This window comes from Delphinapterus leucas, chromosome 3, assembly GCF_059928025.1.
Source record: "Delphinapterus leucas isolate spDelLeu-1000000601 "Yukka" chromosome 3, BTC_Dleu_Yukka2, whole genome shotgun sequence".
NCBI lineage: Eukaryota > Metazoa > Chordata > Mammalia > Artiodactyla > Monodontidae > Delphinapterus > Delphinapterus leucas.
The window spans coordinates 76795278-76814168 of record NC_143131.1 but is presented as its reverse complement, the minus strand read 5'-3'; the positions used below and the strand labels follow the sequence as shown (position 1 = coordinate 76814168).

Below are 18891 nucleotides of genomic sequence, written 5' to 3'. Positions count from 1 at the left end.
ACTGCGCCCTGACTAGAGTAATCAATGCAAGAACATCCTTAAAGCTTTTCTTCTGTAACAAGGGCAAACTCAGCTAAAAAGTTTGTTTAAATCCTGCTTGGCACAACAAGAACCGTTCAACTTTATCTACTTGTGACTATCTTTGAATATACCTGACTCATCACCATAATGCCTTTCAACTCAGCCCTGCTCAACTCAACCACTCTTCCTGCCTTATACAGATATTGTAAATCTTTAAGGCTTCTGGTGAAGGCGGTAGGGTTTTTATACTTATATTATTTTATGGCACAGGAAGTTCATTGGTCATGAATATCACAGATCTACAAAATAAAATGGAAGGGTTTTTCTCTCTATACTCTAAAGCTCTTTGTAGTCTGATTATTTGGGTTGTGCCATATTTGTGTCACGAGCTGTTATTTCTAAGCAGCAATTATATCACAGCAGAGTCATTTTTTACAGTAACAAAAAGAACAGCAGCAAAATGAAGTAACAACAACAACAAAAAGTCCTTCATCATCTTAATCTGAAATTAAGAACATCAGGGAAATTTTATGTTGGCAATATGCTACATTCTAGTTTTTCTCTACGTATTTTATAAGTAAAAGCATGTCGTTATTCACAAATAGCTGTCCTGTCTTATCTCCTTTACAGAACAGTGCTATTTTATGTATTTTGTGAATTTATCTCATAGAGTAATAAATTATTCTTTCCAGTGACTACACTGATGTGACGAACTCTTTTTCCAATTTGTTACAACTTTAATGTTCTTACTGTATGTACCTTATCTACACTTACCGAGTTTTCTTAACGGCCTAACTTATCTTCAGTGTCTCACTTTGTCTTTCTTTTAAATTAATTTTTATGGGAGTATAGTTGCTTTACAATGTTGTGTTTCTACTGTACAGCAAGATGAATCAGTTATACAGACACACATAGCCCCTCTTTTTTGGATTTCCTTCCCATTTAGGTCATCACAGTGCATTAAGTAGAGTTCCCTGTGGTATACAGTATGTTCTCATTAGTTATCTGTCTTATACTTAGTAACAATAGTGTATATATGTCAATCCCAATCAACCAGTTCCTCCCACCCCACCCCCTTTCCCCCTTGGTATCCATACATTTGTTCTCTATATCTGTGTCTCTATTTCTGCTTTGCAAATAAGATGATCTATACCATTTTTCCACAGTCCACATATATGTGTTAATATACGCTACCTGTTTTTCTCTTTCTGACTTACTTCCCTCTGTATGACAGTCTCTAGGTCCATTCACATCTCTACAAATGACCCAATTTCATTCCTTTTTATGGCTGAGTAATAATCCATTGTATACGTGTACCACATCTTCTTTATCCATTCCTCTGTTGATGGACATTTAGGTTGCTTCCATGTCCTGGCTATTGTAAATAGTGCTGCCGTGAACATTGGGGTGCATGTATCTTTTCGAATTATGGTTTTCTCTGAGTATATGCCCAGTAGTGGGATTGTGGGTCATATGGTAGTTCTATTTGTAGTTTTTTAAGGAACCTCCATACTGTTCTCCATAGTGGCTGTACCAATTCACATTCCCACCAGCAGTGCAAGAGTGTTCCCTTTTCTCCACACCCTCTCCAGCATTTATTGTTTCTAAATTTTTTGATGATGGCCATTCTGACTGGTGTGAAGTGATACCTCATTGTAGTTTTGATTTGCATTTCTCTAATTATTAGTGTTGTTGAGCATCCTTTCATGTATTTGTTGGCAATCTGTATATCTTCTTTGGAGAAATGTCTATTTAGGTCTTCTGCCCATTTTTGGATTGGGTTGTTTGTTTTATTGATATTGAGCTGCATGAGTTGCTTGTATATTTTGGAGATTAATCCTTTGTCAGTTGCCTCATTTGCAAATAGTTTCTCCCATTCTGAGGGTTGTCTTTTAGTCTTTATGTTTTCCTTTGCTGTGCAAAAGCTTGGAAGCTTCATTAGGTCCCATTTGTGGGTCCAAAAGGATCTTGCTGTGATTTATGTCATAGAGTGTTCTGCCTGTGTTTTCCTCTCAGAGTTTTATAGTGTCTGGCCTTACATTTAGGTCTTGAATCCATTTAGAATTTATTTTTGTGTATGGTATTAGGCAGTGTTCTAATTTCATTCTTTTACATGTAGCTGTCCAGTTTTCCCAGCACCACTTAATGCAGAGGCTGTCTTTTCTCCATTGCATATTCTTGCCTCCTTTATGAAAGATAAGGTGACCATATGTGCGTGGGTTTATCTATGGGCTTTCTATCCTGTTCCATTGATCTATATTTCTGTTTTTGTGCAAGTACCGTACTGCCTTGATTACTGTAGCTTTGTAGTATAGTCTAAAGTCAGAGAGGCTCATTCCTCCAGCTCTGTGTTTCTTTCTTAAGATTGCTTTGGCTATTCAGGGTCTTTTGTGCTTCCATACAAATTGTGAATTTTTTTGTCCTACTTCTGTGAAAAATGCCAGTGGTAGTTTGATAGGGATTGCATTGAATCTGTAGATTGCTTTGGGTAGTAGAGTCATTTTCACAATGTTGATTCTTCCAATCCAAGAACATGGTATATCTCTCCATCTCTTTGTATCATCTTTAATTTCTTTCATCAGTGTCTTATAGTTTTCTGCATACAGGTCTTTTGTCTCCTTAGGTAGGTTTATCCTAGGTATTTTATTATTTTTGTTGAAATGGTACATGGGAGTGTTTCCTTAATTTCTCTTTCAAATTTTTCATCATTAGTGTTTAGGAATGCCAGAGATTTCTGTGCATTAATTTTGTATCCTGCTACTTTACCAAATTCATTTATTACCTCTAGTAGTTTTCTGGTAGCATCTTTAGGATTCTCTATGTATAGTATTATGTCATCTGCAAACAATGATAGCTTTACTTCTTTTCCTATTTGGATTCCTTTTATTTCTTTTTCTTCTCTGATTGCTGTGGCTAAAATTCCAAAACTATGTTGAATAATAGTGGTGAGAATGGACACCCTTGTCTGGTTCCTGATCTTAGAGGAAATGGTTTCGGTTTTTTTACCATTGAGAATGATGTTGGCTGTGGGTTTGTCATATATGTCCTTTATTATGTTGAGGTAAGTTCCCTCTATGCCTACCTTCTGGAGGGTTTTTATCTTAAATGGGTATTGAATCTTGTTAAAAGATTTCTCTATATCTATTGAGATGATCATATGGTTTTCCTCCTTCAATTTCTTAATATGGTTTATCACATTGCTTGATTTGCATATATTGAAGAATCCTTGCATTCCTGGGATAAACCCCACTTGATCATGGTGTATGATCCTTTTAATGTGCTGTTGGATTCTGTTTGCTAGTATTTAGTTGTGGATTTTTGCATCTATGTTCATCAGTGTTATTGGCCTGTAGTTTTCTTTCTTTGTGACGTCTTTGTCTAGTTTTGGTATCAGGGTGATGGTGGCCTCATAGAATGAGTTTGGGAGTATTCTTCCCTCTGCTATATTTTGGAAGCATTTGAGAAGGATAGGTGTTAGCTCTTCTCTAAATGTTTGGTAGAATTCGCCTGTGAAGCCATCTGGTCCTGGGTTTTTGTTTGTTGGAAGATTTTTAATCACAGTTTCAATTTCAGTGCTTGTGATTGGTCTGTTTATATTTTCTATTTCCTCCTGGTTCAGTCTCGGAAGGTTGTGCTTTTCTTAGAATTTGTCCATTTTTTCCAGGTTGTCCATTTTATTGGCATATAGTTGCTTGTAGTAATCTCTAATGATCCTTGGTATTTCTGCAGTGTCCGTTGTTACTTCTCCTTTTGCATTTCTAATCCTATTGATTTAAGTCTTCTCCCTTTTTTTTTTTTTTTGATGAGTCTGGCTAATTGTTTATCAATTTTGTTTATCTTCTCAAAGAAACAGCTTTTAGTTTTATTGATCTTTGCTATCATTTCCTTCATTTCTTTTTCATTTATTTCTGATCTGATCTTTACGATTTATTTCCTTCTGCTAACTTTGGGGGGTTTTTTGTTCTTCTTTAATTGCTTTAGGTGTAAGGTTAGGTTTTTTCTTTGAGGTGTTATTTGTTTCTTGAGGTAGGATTGTATTGCTATAAACTTCCCTGTTAGAACTGCTTTTGCTACATCCCATAGGTTTTGGGTTGTTGTGTTTTCATTGTCATTTGTTTCTAGGTTTTTCTTATTTCCTCTTTGATTTCTTCAGTGATCTCTTGGTTATTGAGTTATGTGTTGTTTAGCCTCCATGTTTTTGTATTTTTTTTACAGATTTTTTTCCTGTAATTGATATCTAATCTCATAGCATTGTGGTCAGAAAAGATACTTGATAGATTTCAAGTTTCTTAAATTTACCAAGGCTTGATTTGTGACCCAAGATATGATCTATCCTGGGGAACATTCCATGAGCACTTAAGAAGCAAGTGTATTCTGTTGTTTTTGGATGGAATGTCCTATAAATATCAATTAAGTCCATCTTGTTTAATATTTCATTTAAAGCTTGTGTTTCCTTATTTATTTTCATTTTGGGTGATCTGTCCATTGGGGAAAGTGGGGTGATAAAGTCCTCTACTATGATTGTGTTACTGTCATTTCCCCTTTTATGGCTGTTAGCATTTGCCTTATGTATTGAGGTGCTGCTATGTTGGGTGCATAAATATTTACAATTGTTCTGTCTTCTTCTTGGATCGATCCCTTGATCATTATGTAGTGTCCTTCTTTGTCTCTTCTAATAGTCTTTATCTTAAAGTCTATTTTGTCTGATATGAGGATTGCTACTCCAGCTTTCTTTTGATTTCCCTTTGCATGGAATATCTTTTTCCATCCCCTCACTTTCAGTCTGTATGTGTCCCTAGGTCTGAAGTGGGCCTCTTGTAGACAGTGTATATACAAGTCATGTTTTTGTATCCATTCAGCCAGTGTATGTCTTTTGGTGGGAGCATTTAGTCCATTTATGTTTAAGGTAGTTATCATTATGTATGTGCCTATTACCATTTTCTTAATTGTTTTGGGTTTGTTATAGTAAGTCTTTTCCTTTTCTTGTGTTTCCTGCCTAGAGAAGTTCCTTTAGCATTTGTTGTAAAGCTGGATTGGTTGTGCTTAATTCTCTTAGTTTTTGGTTGTCTGTAAAGATTTTAATTTCTCCATCAAATCTGAATGAGATCCTTGCTGTGTAGAGTAATCTTGGTTGTAGGTTTTTCCCTTTCATCACTTCAATATGTCCTGCCACTTCCCTCTGGCTTACAGAGTTTCTGCTGAAAGATCAGCTGTTAACTTTATGGGGATTCCCTTGTATGTTATTTGTTGTTTTTCCCTTGCTGCTTTTAATATTTTTTCTTTGTATTTAATTTTTGATAGTTTGATTAATATGTGTCTTGTCGTGTTTCTCCTTGGATTTATCCTGTATGGGACTCTCTGCACTTCCTGGACTTGATTGACTATTTCCTTTTCCATATTAGGGAAGTTTTCAGCTATAATCTCTTCAAATATTTTTTCAGTCCCTTTCTTTCTCTCTTCTTCTTCTGGGACCCCTATAATTCGAATGTTGGTGCGTTTAATGTTGTCCCAGAGGTCTCTGAGACTGTCCTCAATTCTTTTCATCCTTTTTTCTTTATTCTGCTCTGTGGCAGTTATTTCCACTATTTTATCTTCCAGGTCACTCATCCATTCTTCTACCTCAGTTATTCGGCTATTGATTCCTTGTAGAGAATTTTTAATTTCAATTATCGTGTCGTTCATCATTGTTTGTTTGCCCTTTAGTTCTTCTAGGTCCTTGTTAAACGTTTCTTGTATTTTCTCCATTCTATTTCCAAGATTTTGTTTCATCTTTACTATCATTACCCTGAATTCTCTTTCAGGTATACTGCCTATTTCCTCTTCATTTGTTTGGTCTGGTAGTTTTTTACCTTGCTCCTTCATCTCCTGTATGTTTCTCTGTCTTCTCATTTTGCTTAACTTACTGTGTTTGGTGTCTCCTTTTTGCAGGATGAAGGTTCATAGTTCCCACTGTTTTTGGTGTCTCCCCCCAGTGGGTAAGGTTGTTTCAGTGGCTTGTGTAGGCTTCCTGGTAGAGGGGACTGGTGACTGTGTTCTGGTGGATGAGACTGTATCTTGTCTTTCTGGTGGTCAGGCCTTCACGTTGTCAGGCGTGTTCAGTGGTATATTTTGGAGTGTCTGTGACCTTATTATGATTTCAGGCAGCCTCTCTGCTAATGGGTGGGGTTGTGTTCCTGTCTTGCTAGTTGTTTGGCATAGCGTGTCCAGCACTGTAGCTTGCTGCTTGTTGAGTGGAGCTGGGTCTTAGCATTGAGATGGAGATCTCTGGGAGAGCTTTCGCCATTTGATATTACATCGAGCCGGGAGATCTCTGGTGGACCAATGTCCTGAACTCGGCTCTCCCACCTCAGAGGCACAGGCCTGACACCCGGCCTGAGCACCAAGACCCTGTCAGCCACACAGCTCAAAAGAAAAGCGAGAAAAAAAGAAAGAAAGAAAGAAATTAAATTAAGTTATTAAAATAAAAAATTTTTTTAATTATTAAAAATTAAAAAATTAGAATTAATAAAAAAAGGACAAAAAAGGAAAGACGATAGCAACCAAACCAAAAAACAAAGCTACCAATGATAACAAGTGCTAAAAACTATACTAAAAAAAAAGACAGAACCCTAGGACAAATGGTAAAAGCAAAGCTATACAGACAAAATCACTCAAAGAAGCATACACATACACACTGACAAAAAGAGAAAAAGGAAAAAAATATATATCTATATATATAAAAAGAAAAAAAGGAAGAGAGCAACCAAATCCGTAAACAAATCTACCAGTGATAATAAAGTCTAAATACTAAACTAAGATAAACATCAAACCAGAAACAAATTAGATGCAGAAAGCAAACTCCAAGTCTACAGTTGCTCCCAAAGTCCATTGCCTTAATTTGGGGATGATTCGTTGTCTGTTCAGGTATTCCACAGATGCAGGGTACATCAACTTGGTTGTGGAGATTTAATCTGCTGCTCCTGAGGCTGCTGGGAGAGATTTCCCTTTCTCTTCTTTGTTCGCACAGATCCTGGGGTTCAGCTTTGGATGTGGCCCCGTCTCTGTGTGTAGGTCGCCTGAGGGCATCTGTTCTTTGCTCAGACAGAATGGGGTTAAAGGAGCAGCTGATTAGGGGGCTGCGACTAACTCAGGCCGGGGGTGGAGGGAGGGATATGGAACTTGGGGCGAGCCTGCGGTGGCAGAGGCTGTCGTGACGTTGCAACAGCCTGAGGTGCACCATGTGTTCCCCTGGGGAAGTTGTCCCTGGATCATGGGACTTGACAGTGGCAGGCTGCACAGGCTCCCCGGAGAGGAGGTGTGGATAGTGACCTGTGCTTACACACAGGCTTCTTGTTGGTGGCTGCAGCAGCAGCCTTGGCTTTTCATGCCCATCTCCAGTGTCCATGCTGATAGCCATGGCTCACGCCGTCTCTGGAGATCATTTAAGTGATGCTCTGAATCCCCTCTCCTCGCGCACCCCAAAACAATGGTCTCTTGCCTCTTAGGCAGTTCCATACTTTTTCCCGGACTCCCTCCCGGCTGGCTGTGGCGCACTAGCCCCCTTCAGGCTGTGTTTACGCAGCCAACCCAAGTCCTCTCCCTGGGATTTGACCTCCAGAGCCTGAGCCTCAGCTCCCAGCCCCCACCCGCCCTGGTGGGTGAGCTGACAAGCCTCTCAGGCTGGTGAATGCTGGTCGGCACCAATCCTCTGTGTGGGAATCTCTCCGCTTTGCCCTCTGCACCCCTATTGCTGCGCTCTCCTACGTGGCTTGGAAGCTTCACCCCCGCCACCCCCCATCTTCGCCAGTGAAGGGACTTCCTAGTGTGTGGAATCTTTTCCTCCTTCACAGCTCCCTCCCAGAGGTGCAGGTCCCATCCCTATTCTTTCGTCTCTGTTGTTTTCTTTTTTCTTTTGCCGTACTGAGGTACGTGGGTGTTTCTTGCCTTTTGGGAAGTCTGAGGTCTTCTGCCAGCGTTCAGTAGGTGTTCTGTAGGAGTTGTTCCACATGTAGATGTATTTCTGATGTATTTGTGGGGAGGAAGGTGATCTCCACGTCTTACTCCTCCGCCATCTTAACGGTCTCTCCCCTGTAATTGATTTCTAATCCCATAGCCTTGTGGTCGGAAAAGATGCTTGATACGATTTTAGTTTTCTTAAATTTACCGAGGCTTGGTTTGTGACCAAAGATGTGATCTATCCTGGAGAATGTTTCATGTGCACTTGAGAAGAAAGTGTATTCTGCTGCTTTCGGTTGGAACGTCCTGTAAATTTCAATTAAGTCTATCTGGTCTAATGTGTCATTTAAGGCTTTTGCTTCCTTATTAATTTTCTGTCTGGATGATCTATCCATTGGTGTAAGTGGAGTGTTGAAGTCCCCCACTATTATTGTGGTACTGTCGATTTCCCCTTTTATGGCTCTTAGCATTTGCCTTATGTATTGAGGTGCTACTATGTTGGGTACATAAATACTTACAATTGTTATATCTTCTTCTTGGATTGATCCCTTGATCATTATGTAGTGTCCTTCCTTGTCTCTTGTAGTAGTCTTTATTTTAAAGTCTATTTTGTCTGATATGAGTATTGCTACTCCAGCTTTCTTTTGATTTCCATTTGCATGGAATATCTTTTTGCATCCCATCACTTTCAGTCTGTATGTATCCCTAGGTCTGAAGTGGGTCTGTTGTAGACAACATATGTATGGGTCTTGTTTTTGTATCCATTCAGCCAATCTGTGACTTTTGGTTGGAGCATTTAATCCGTTTACATTTAAGGTAATTATCAATATGTATGTTTCTATTACCATTTTCTTAATTGTTTTGGGTTTGTATTTGTAGGGTTTTTTCTGCTCTTGTGTTTCCTGCCTAGAGAAGTTCCTTTAGCATCTGTTGTAAAGCTGGTTTTGTGGTGCTGAATTCTCTTAGCTTTTGCTTGTCTGTAAAGCTTCTGATTTCTCCATCAAATCTGAATGAGATCCTTGCTGGGTATAGTAATTTTGGTTGTAGGTTTTTCCCTTTCATCACTTTAAATATGTCCTGCCACTCCCTTCTGGCCGGCAGAGTTTCTGCTGAAAAATCAGCTGATAAACTGATGGGGATTCTCTTGTAGTTATTTGTTGCCTTTCCCTTGCTGCTTTTAATATTTTTTTCTTTGTATTTAATTTTTGTTAGTTTGATTAATATATTTCTCAGCGTGTTTCTCCTTGGGTTTATCCTGTATGGGACTCCCTGCACCTCCTGGAGTTGATTGTCTATTTCCTTTCACATGTTCAGGAAGTTTTCTGCTATAATCCCTTCAAATATTTTCTAAGGCCCTTTTCCTTTCTCTTCTTCTCTGGTACCCCTATAATTCGAATATTGTTGCCTTTAATGTTGTCCCAGAGGTCTCTGAGAGTGTCCTCCTTTCTTTTCATTCTTTTTTCTTTATTCTGCTTTGTGGCAGTTATTTCCACCATTCTGTCTTCCAGGTCACTTTCCCGTCCTTCCACCTCAGTTATTCTGCTATTGATTCCTTCTAGTGTATTTTTAATTTCAATTATTGTGTTGTTCATCACTGATTGTTTGTTCTTTAGTTCTTCTAAGTCCTTGTTAAACATTTCTTGTATCTTCTCAATCCATGCCTCCATTCTAATTCTGAGATCTTGGATCATCTTTACTATCATTACTCTGAATTATTTTTCAAGTAGATTGCCTATTTCCTCTTCATTTATTTGGTCTTGTGGGATTTTACCTTGCTCTTTCGTCTGCAACATATTTCTCTGTCCTCTCATTTTGTCTAACCCACTGTGTTTATGGTCTCATTTCTGCAGGCTGCAGGCTCGTAGTTCCTTTTGCTTCTGTTGTCTGCCCGCTGGTGAGTGAGGTTGGTTCAGGGGCTTGTGTAGGCTTCCTGGTGGGAGGGACTGGTGCATCCGCTCTGGTGGGTGGAGCTGAATCTTTTTCCTCTGATGGGCAGGGCCACATCATGTGGTGTGTTTTCCGGGGTGTCTGTGAGCTAGTTCAACTTTAGGTAGCCTATCTGCTGATGGGTTGGGCTGTGCTCCTGTCTTGCTGGTTGTTTGGCATGAGGTATCCAGTACTGGAGCCTACAGGGAGTTGGGTGGAGCTGTGACTTGATGTTGATATGGATACCTCGGGAGAGCTCACACTGATTAATATTTCCTGGGCCCAGGAGTTCTCTGGTGGTCCAGCATCCTGGGCTCAGTGCTCCCACCCCAGAGGCCCAGGCCCGACCCCTGGCCAGGGAGCCAAGAGCCTGCAGGCTGCACAGTGCAGCCAGAGGGACAAAAAAAGAAAACAAAACAAACAGACAAACAAAACCCAAGACAAATAGCAAAAGCAAAAACAAAGAGCAGCAACAACACAACACACACACACAGAAAGAAAGAGAACAAACAAACAAAAGAATTCAAAAATGAGGGGCTTCCCTGGTGACACAGTGGTTAAGAATCCACCTGCTAATGCAGGGGACATGGGTTCGAGCCCTGGTCTGGGAAGACCCCATGTGCCGCGGAGCAACTAAGCCTGTGCGCCACAACTACTGAGCCCACATGCCACAACTACTGAAGACCACGTGCCTAGAGCCTGTGCTCTGCAACAAGAGAAAACACCTCAGTGAGAAGCCTGCGCACAGCAGCAAAGAGTAGCCCCCGCTTGCTGCAACTAGAGAAAGCCCACGTGCGGCAACAAAGACCCAACACAGCCAAAAATAAATAAATAAATAAATAAAAATAATTAGAAAATGAGAACAGTGAGGAGTAAAGTAACAAAAAATGAAAAATAAAAACCAAAGCAAACAATAAACCAGAAAGTGAAGAAAACATAAAATATACACATAAAAACAATAAAAAAGAATAAAACAAAGACCAAAAACAAGAAAAAAACAGAAAACAACAAAAATAAAGTAAAAATAGAAAAATAAAAAATATATATATATTAAAAAAAGAAGGGCTTCCCTGGTGGCGCAGTGGTTGAGAGCCCGCCTGCCGATGCAGGGGATTTGGGTTCGTGCCCCGGTCCAGGAAGATCCCACATGCCGCGCGGCAGCTAGGCCCGTGAGCCATGGCCGCTGAGCCTGCGTGTCCGGAGCCTGTGCTCCGCAACGGGAGAGGCCACGACAGTGAGAGGCCCGCGCACCGCAAAAAAATAAAAAAAGAAAAATAAAAAAGTTACAAAATAATAAAAGCAACAACACCAACAAGTGAACAAAATGAAACAAACCCAAAAAAATAATAATCGTAATAAGAATATTTTCCTCGGGCCTGCTCTGTCAGTGTCCTTGCTCCCTCAGTGAACCAGAGCCAGTCCCCACTTCCCCTGGAGGCCTTCCAGTACTTCTAGGTTGGTCTCTGGACCTGCTGTGGACTCTGTGGGGCCAGCTCAGACCCTGACCTGACCTAACTCGCCCATGTTCTTGCCCCCAGAGTCCACTGCTGCGAAGGCCAGACCAGTCTCAGTTGTGGGAACACTCATTGTCCATTCAGGTATTCCACAGATGTGGGATTTACCAAGCCGATCTTGGGGATTTAATCCATGGCCTGTGCAGCTGCACAGAAAGATTTCCATTCCTCTTCCTCAGTCGCACCGCCCCTGGGGCTCAGCTTTGGTTTTGGCCCCGCATCCACCTGTGCGCCATCCTTAGGCATCTGTTCCTTGCGCAGCTGAGAGGGAGCAAAAGCAGTGGCTGCTTGGGGCTGGGGTGGGGTACAGAGGGCACAGTTGGGGTGTGTGTGAGTTGCCTGCAGCAGCAGGGACCAGCAGGCCATTGCAACAGACTGTGGCATGCTCGCTGTGCCAGGAGTACCTCCCAGAGATGGTGGAGGCAGGAGCTGGCATGCGGGGGCAGGGGCAACCCCCCACCACTCACCACTCAACAATGACGCCTCACTTTCCAGGCAGATGACGCTTCCCCTAGGGGCATTTGGAGCCACGCATCCCCTGACACCCGTCCCCTCTGCTGTTCTGCGCAGCCAACAGAGCTCCTCTCCCTGATCTGCTCTCCCAACCCCACACTTTAGCATTCAGCGCCTGCCAGCATCAGTACACTTCCGTCCCAGGCAGGGGAGCCCAGGGCTGATTCCCAAGGAGGCTTTGGGATGGGTGGCGCTCAGGCCCCTTGAGCCCAGGTGGGCGTAGGAGACCCTGACCCGAGGGGCAGGCAAGCCCACTCAGATGGGAGCCCCTCCCAGTGCCTGTGGAGGCGCAAGAAGCCAGCAGGTGGGGAGACGGGTTGTAATGGCGTCCCCGCCCCTTGCGTGCCACTCAACAATGACGCCTTGCGTCTATGGCGTCCTGCACTTTTCCCGCAGACTTTCCTGGTTGTGTAGCTCCTTACTCCTGGCCCTTCAGGCTGTCTTTTCACAGCCAACAGCTGTCCCCTCCTGGGTCCGCACTCCAAATCCCACTTTCCAGCACCAAGCCCTGCCCTCCACAACTGGCAACTCAGGACTCAGGCTGGAATGTGCAGAGCTGCAATGTAGACCACTTGTGTAGTTCTTACCTTGTCCTGCCTTCTGCAGACTGTCTGCTGCATTCTCCTTTGATCCCCCAAAGGTCCTTTTCTGTCACAGCTAATTTCCCCACCGAGAGGGAGTTTTTCTGAGTGCGGGGACCTCCTCTCACCTTCAGCTTCCCGCCAGGGGTGCTGATCCCTGTTTTGCTTCCTCTTTTCTTTTTATCTTCTTTCTTTCCTCCTACAGGTTATGAGGGGATTTTTCTTGTCCTTTTAGGTGTCCGAAGTCTTCCGCTAATGTTTAGCAGGTGCTCTATGAGAATTGTTCCATTTGTAGATGTATTCTTGATGTATATGTGAGGAGAGACGAATTCCGCGTCCTTCTATTCTGCCATCTTGAGTCCCCCCGCTCACCTTGCTTTATGTAGTTTTCTACTTGAAAATCCACCCAGAGAATTGACAGTTGAATCATTTCAGTGTATTTTGAGGTAGTTTCAGTGAACTAAATTGTTGTGGTGTGTGATGTTAACTCTTTCACTGTGAGGTGGGAGGCATCTTTCCTTACTGGACAGTTATCACAGTTCTCCTGGGTTTCTCACTTTACTTCCTAGACCCAGAGAGGGACTTCCCAGTAACTGGTCTCTGGATCTTGTCTCCTGCCTTTGCTTTTTGTCTCCTTGACTAATGTGGTTTTTGGGGACCTATACCTGCCCTTCTGGTGACAGTGCCTTTACACACTGATGCCTGGTCAATGCTCAGTTACTAGGCTACATGTAGAGTGGGAAAAACTATAAAATTGGCACCATCTAGCGGGCCTGGCCCTCTCTGCCTGACTTGTACATTATTCTTAGATCTTCTCTGTTGATCTAATTACATTCAAAAAGTACTTTTTGGAGCCTCCGACAGAGAAATGAAACTCCTCACATAGTCCTGAACAAAGCTGTGTCCTCCATCTGGGGCATGAGCAGCTTTGGGAGAGATGCATTTGGAGAGATGAGGAAGCAGGGATCACCTTCCTGGTTAACGAGATAACTGATCAATAGGATGGTGTAAATCAAAACCAGATCTCCCTCTCATCCAGGTGTTTTTATGCACTTACCATCCTCAGAGTACTGTGCATAGCTCAGGCATTAGCACATTGTTTGGCTAAATGGTATCTGTAATGTCCGTTCAGAGACATTTCCGTATCTCCTGGGTCGGAGCTATGACATGAAACTGCAGCCGGCTTTATAAAGCAGCCAATGTATCTGAATGGAAAGACACTAAGTTCAGAGAGGAGGGAGATCACTGTAGTCCTGAGTGTATTGGCCAAGCTTTTCAAAGAGATGAAACTTGAACCAAGACCTACAAGGACGTTTATCATTAACTTTGCCTGCACTGTTTTCTGCTTCTTACCATTAGTGATCCTGGCAGTTGGTTTTGACATCTTAGGATAGAAGCTACTTAAGGAGAGCTTAATTTCACAAATCCTGATGCTTTGTGTATTTCAGCTTAAAACTTAACTTTCTCTTAATTCCAAAGATCCTAATAATAGAAAACCGTTAACTTCTCTTTGGGCAAGTGTAGCTGTCCTGCTCTCCTGACAGTTTCTCTTCTCCTCCATTTAGGTTATAAATACATGGGGCCTGGGACCATGTGTTTCTTATCCTTACTTTATAATTCCCTATGGATAAGACTGGCCTGATTCTTACATTGTAATCTAATCACTTACTAAGAGGTCTCGGGGTTTGTTGAAGGTGATGGATTAGCCTCTCAAGCGCCCCAGCCCAAACAGTGCTGGTTGTCTTGGGCATTCCCATCACCTGCCTTCCCTGATCCCTATTTCTGTTCCAACCAAATATGTTCCTGCTTTTTTCCCCTGATCACCCCATTTCTATAGCACATTAAATATACTTTTAAGGAGGTGTCAAGACTTCTTTTAAGAATATGGGGTTTTATTCGCAATAACACATATACATAAACCAGGAGATAGGCACAGTGGCAGATGAGATCCGACCAAGCACAGAGACAACGTTAATTGAGAGTATCCAAGTTAATTTAAAACCCATCAAGTTCATATACCCTTACTTTTTAACTTAGTAAATGTTTTAAGCTACTGTGTTTTATCTCAGTTAACATAATGAAGCTTTCCTCACTTTTTCCAATTCACTAAAAACATTTTTACTTACCTATTGCTTTTAGACAACTTATGAAGCATTTCTCTGTGGTTTTCTTTTGCAAATGGGCTGGTTTCACTATGTGGGCCTTAACTTATAAATTGTTGTCTCTTATTCTCTTTGTGATCCACCTTTCATTGTGTTTAGCAGGCGCTGGTTGCTTTGTAATATTGAAAAAACAACATGTAGGTATACTTGGAAAGAATAGAGAGCAGTGAAATTTTGTATATTGCAAACTGTTTTTCATAGACTATCATCTTAAAACATAACCCAAGGCAAATGTGGAAGTCTTCTCACCATTAATGCTGCAGAGATTCATTTATTTAACATTAAACAGATATCTCTTGACTTCCCACTTTGTGCCAGGTATAGTTCCAAGTGCTGAAAATCTAGCAGTAAGCCAGACAGACAAGGACCTTGCTCTTTACAAGCATACATTCTAGCCAGGTTTGCAGTGGAGATGCAGGCATTAAACAAATAATCAAATACATAGCCTGTAGAGATGGCAGTGATTTCTTGATTCTTTTTCCCTCTACCATGGCTTCAAGGCCATTTCTACAACCTTATTTTCTATAGTGTTGAGTTGAATTTAGTCTCATAGTACTACTACCCCCATCTACATAAGGGCCTGTTCTAGTACAGGAGAGAAAGTACGGAGAGGCACCTGGTAGGGTCAAGTTTCTCATTGTTAAACTGAAACTAAATGTACTTCACTCTCAGGACTGTAGAGGTGAGGATTCATTCACTCATTCAGCAAACATTTATTGAGCAGTGTATCACTCAGGGTTCTATTATGTTCCAGGCTATATAACATCTACAGGCATGCCCTTAAGTACCTAGCTGGAAAGACAAAGACATAAAATAAATAATTACTGATAAATGTTACAGTAAAAACATATATCAAGTACAAGGAGGGGGCCACAAAAGCATTAATTAACTCTGCCTGGGGGAAGGTCTCACCATAAAGTGTCCTCTAAACTGTGACTTAAAGGTAACTGGAAATACAGCACACTTCATTTACTCAGGAAAGTTTACTGAGCCAAGCACAGTTGTGGGCCCTGTAGACACAGCGGTGAACTAGGCAAAATCCCTGCTCTCTTGGCAGCACAGAGACAAACAATAAACAGAGAGATAAATAATTATATATTAGGTGGCAGTACCTATTAATATAAAAAAAAGAGTAGGTTAATAAAGGGAACAGAGAGTGACAAGGGTTGCTGTTTTAGAAAGAGTGGTCAAGGAAAGCTTCTCTGTCGAAGTGACATTTGAGCAGAATCTTGAATGATATGAGAGAATGAGACCAACAAGCAGGGGAAGCTGTTTCTGATAGAAGGAGCAGCATGAAGAAAAGCATAATAGCCACGAAAATTGTGGCATCTTTATTACAAAGTGAAGTATTCCCACTGAGCATGGATGGAGTAAGCTGGGGGTGCAGAGAGCTTGGGGAAGTGTGGTAGACGAGGCTGGGAAAGGAAGGAAGAGGGGGCCAGATGGTGAAAAACACTGTGTTCCATACTCAGGATTTGGAATGCCCACCTTGTTGATTGGGGAAAGAGGGGCTAGATTTTGAAAAAAATTAAGAGAAAAATGACATGGTTAGATTTTTTTTTTCATTCGGTTGGGTTTGGTTAGGTTTGTTTTGGTTTGGTTTGGTTTGGGGAAAATTACCTCTAGCACAGGTATGAAAGATAAACTTGAAAGGAGACGCAGAAGAAACCAATTGTAAGGTTATTATGATAATGCAAGTGAGAAATTATTTGGCCTAAATTAAAACAGTAAGATGAGGCTAGAGAGGAGACCGTAGAGCTCAGCTGTTTTAGGAGACCCACAACGGAAGATTTGATGCCCTGCGGAGCATGGGAAAGGTCAGGAACAATTCCTGTGTTTCAGTTTGGGTGACTGAGTGGGTGATAATGCCATCAACCAGCTCAGGGAGCCCTAGAGGAGCAGCGGGCTTAGAAATGCATATAATGAATTTGATTTGGGGCAATGGGAAATACAGACTGGAAATTAAAAGAAAAGTCAAGGCTGAAATACAGATTTGACTGTTACCAGCGTTTCATGGAATTTAAAACAGAGGCGCAAGAAGAGTAGTCAGCATTGTCAGATACTGCAGAGAAGTTTAATAAGATGAAGACTTTTAAAAGGCTGCCAGATTTGACAGTTGGAAGGTCACCAATGACTTCATCAAGAGCAATTTCAGTAGATGTGGGTAGAGTAGAGCCTCATCATGGTTGAGTTGGAGAGTGAAAGGGCAAGAGGCTGGGATTATCCAGCCAGGATCGCTGTCCTCTCTTCTTTCCTAAAGCTCCTCCTTGGAAGCTTTGAACCAGAGGTCTGATCTTCTCTTCCCCTTCCCTCCTTAGCTTTCTCCACCCAGGGCCTAGGACTGGTTACCCGAGCTGGGGACATGATGGAGGGACAAATATTCTAAGATCCTTGGGTCTCTGATGGGAGAGATGTCAGGGATAGAGGAGCCTGATGTTGGTGAGTAAGGTATTGCAAGGAGTGTCCTCCGTAGGGAACAGCAGGTAGGGCCAGTCCAGAGACCTGTCTCCAGAGGGGAGAAAGATGAAACACATAGACCTCTGTTGTATGTGCAAACTCTGGACCAGGAAGCTGAGGTAGGATGGGGAGCAAAGGACTTGAAGGACTGGTGGGGCAAACATGGAATTAGTCAGGAAACCTGGCCCCAGTGAGAGTGGAATCTGACGGAGTGCGGGGGTGAGGGACAGAATCTGACAGTAAACTGATGTTAACTAGAAATTCAGGCAGGGATGCTTAGGTTTCCTAGGGCACAGGGACTGAAGATGTGCAGTGGAAAGACGTTGGCAGTACTTGTGACCATGAAGATAGCAGTGAGGGGACAGTTAATGAATTAAGGGGTAGCATAAAGAAAAAAAACCTGGCATAGAGATATTTAACAAATATTTGTGAAGCCTGAAGCGGTCATTCACATTACGTGGAGGAAAGAGATTAGATACCAGAGTTCAGAAGAGCTGAAAGGAAACACCTAGGTTCTCTTCAGGGAGAGGATGGACTCAGTGACTAAGGGATCCCAGACAGCTTGGAGCTGCAAAGCCCAAGAGAGAAACTTGCACTTCCGAAGGAGTTGGAAGCAAAGTTCAGGGTAGGGGAGCCCCTCCCTTAACCCTGGGGACCAGGCAGTTATCAGTAGGATCTACCAGATTTCCCCCGCCAGCTCCCATACACACCCTCGGCCTCAGTTTCTCCCGCCTGCACCGCCACCTCAGCCCACTGGGGGGCGGGGCTCGAGGGCGAGGCTGGTGGCTGTTCTGAAGCCTCGAGAGCCGTCCGTTCCTACCAGACTCCCTGCTCTGAGCGGTCTTACCCCATGGCCGGACACAGCCCCTCAAACTTCCCCGTGTCGGGCACTGGTGGGGACAGGCCCGCAGGGCCAGTGCCGGTGGGGGTTGACACTCCAATCGAGTTGAGCGCCCAGGCGGCCCCCGGCAGGCTGATGGTCCGGCCAGAGGTCAGGCCGGGGATGTGCCCAGACCCTGAGGTGTGGGCACTGTCCCCAGGTCCCCCGCCGTGCGAATTCCAGGATCGGATGATGCCTTGCCGGCCCCGGGTCGGAGCTGGCGAGGCGAGCGCTTGGTTCCCAAGACCCTCTGAGGTCGCCTTCCCCGGGCCCTGCATCATCCTGCCGTGCATCCCGACGCTGGCGCTGCCAGAAGACGTCTCTGCCGTACAGGAGATGGAGCAGTTGGCCAAGGAGCTGAGGCAGGAGAGGATGACCCTGGGGTACTCTCAGGCCGACGTGGGGTTGCTCATGGGGGCTCGTTTTGGAAGGGCGCTGAGCCAGACGACCATCTGCCGCTTCGAGGCCCAGCAGTTGAGCCTCACCAACATGTGGAAGCTGCGACTGCTGCTGAAGATGTGGCTGGAGCAAGTGGACATGGAGAACCTTCTGGGCTTATGCAAAATGGAGACGATCCTGCAGCAGGCTGGGAAGCGCAGACGGGCATACAGGGAGAGACACATCGGAAACAGCCTGGAGAAGCTCTTCCTGCAGTGCCAGAAGCCCACACCCCAGCAGATCAGCTGCATCGCTGGGCAGCTCCAGCTGCAGAAGGACTTCGTCCAAGTTTGGTTCCATAACTGGAGCAAGATGGGCAGTCGGCCAAGCAATGATTTCTCCCCACTGGCGGAGGTGGGGACTGTCTGACCTCCTCTCCCAAGAGGACCAGTGTGCTTTCCCCTGACATCGGGACTCCATTTCTGTGTCCCCCATTATGGGGGACCCTACTGTACACCGTTGTA

At 43.2% G+C, this 18891-nt stretch overlaps 2 protein-coding genes across 9 annotated transcripts in view; both read left to right on the top strand.

The window, feature by feature from the left end:
* The window catches only part of ARB2A (ARB2 cotranscriptional regulator A), a 427541-nt gene that overhangs the window by 297036 nt on the left and 111614 nt on the right, over positions 1-18891 (top strand). The gene's annotated exons all lie outside the window — the stretch shown is intronic.
* The window catches only part of POU5F2 (POU domain class 5, transcription factor 2), a 92804-nt gene that overhangs the window by 14142 nt on the left and 59771 nt on the right, over positions 1-18891 (top strand). Inside the window, 1 exon segment of the mRNA XM_089908391.1 lies at positions 1-18891. This exon segment is cut by the window's left edge and continues 14142 nt beyond it. Within this exon segment, the coding sequence (XP_089764517.1) occupies positions 17960-18891 (932 nt within the window). The 5' untranslated portion in view covers positions 1-17959.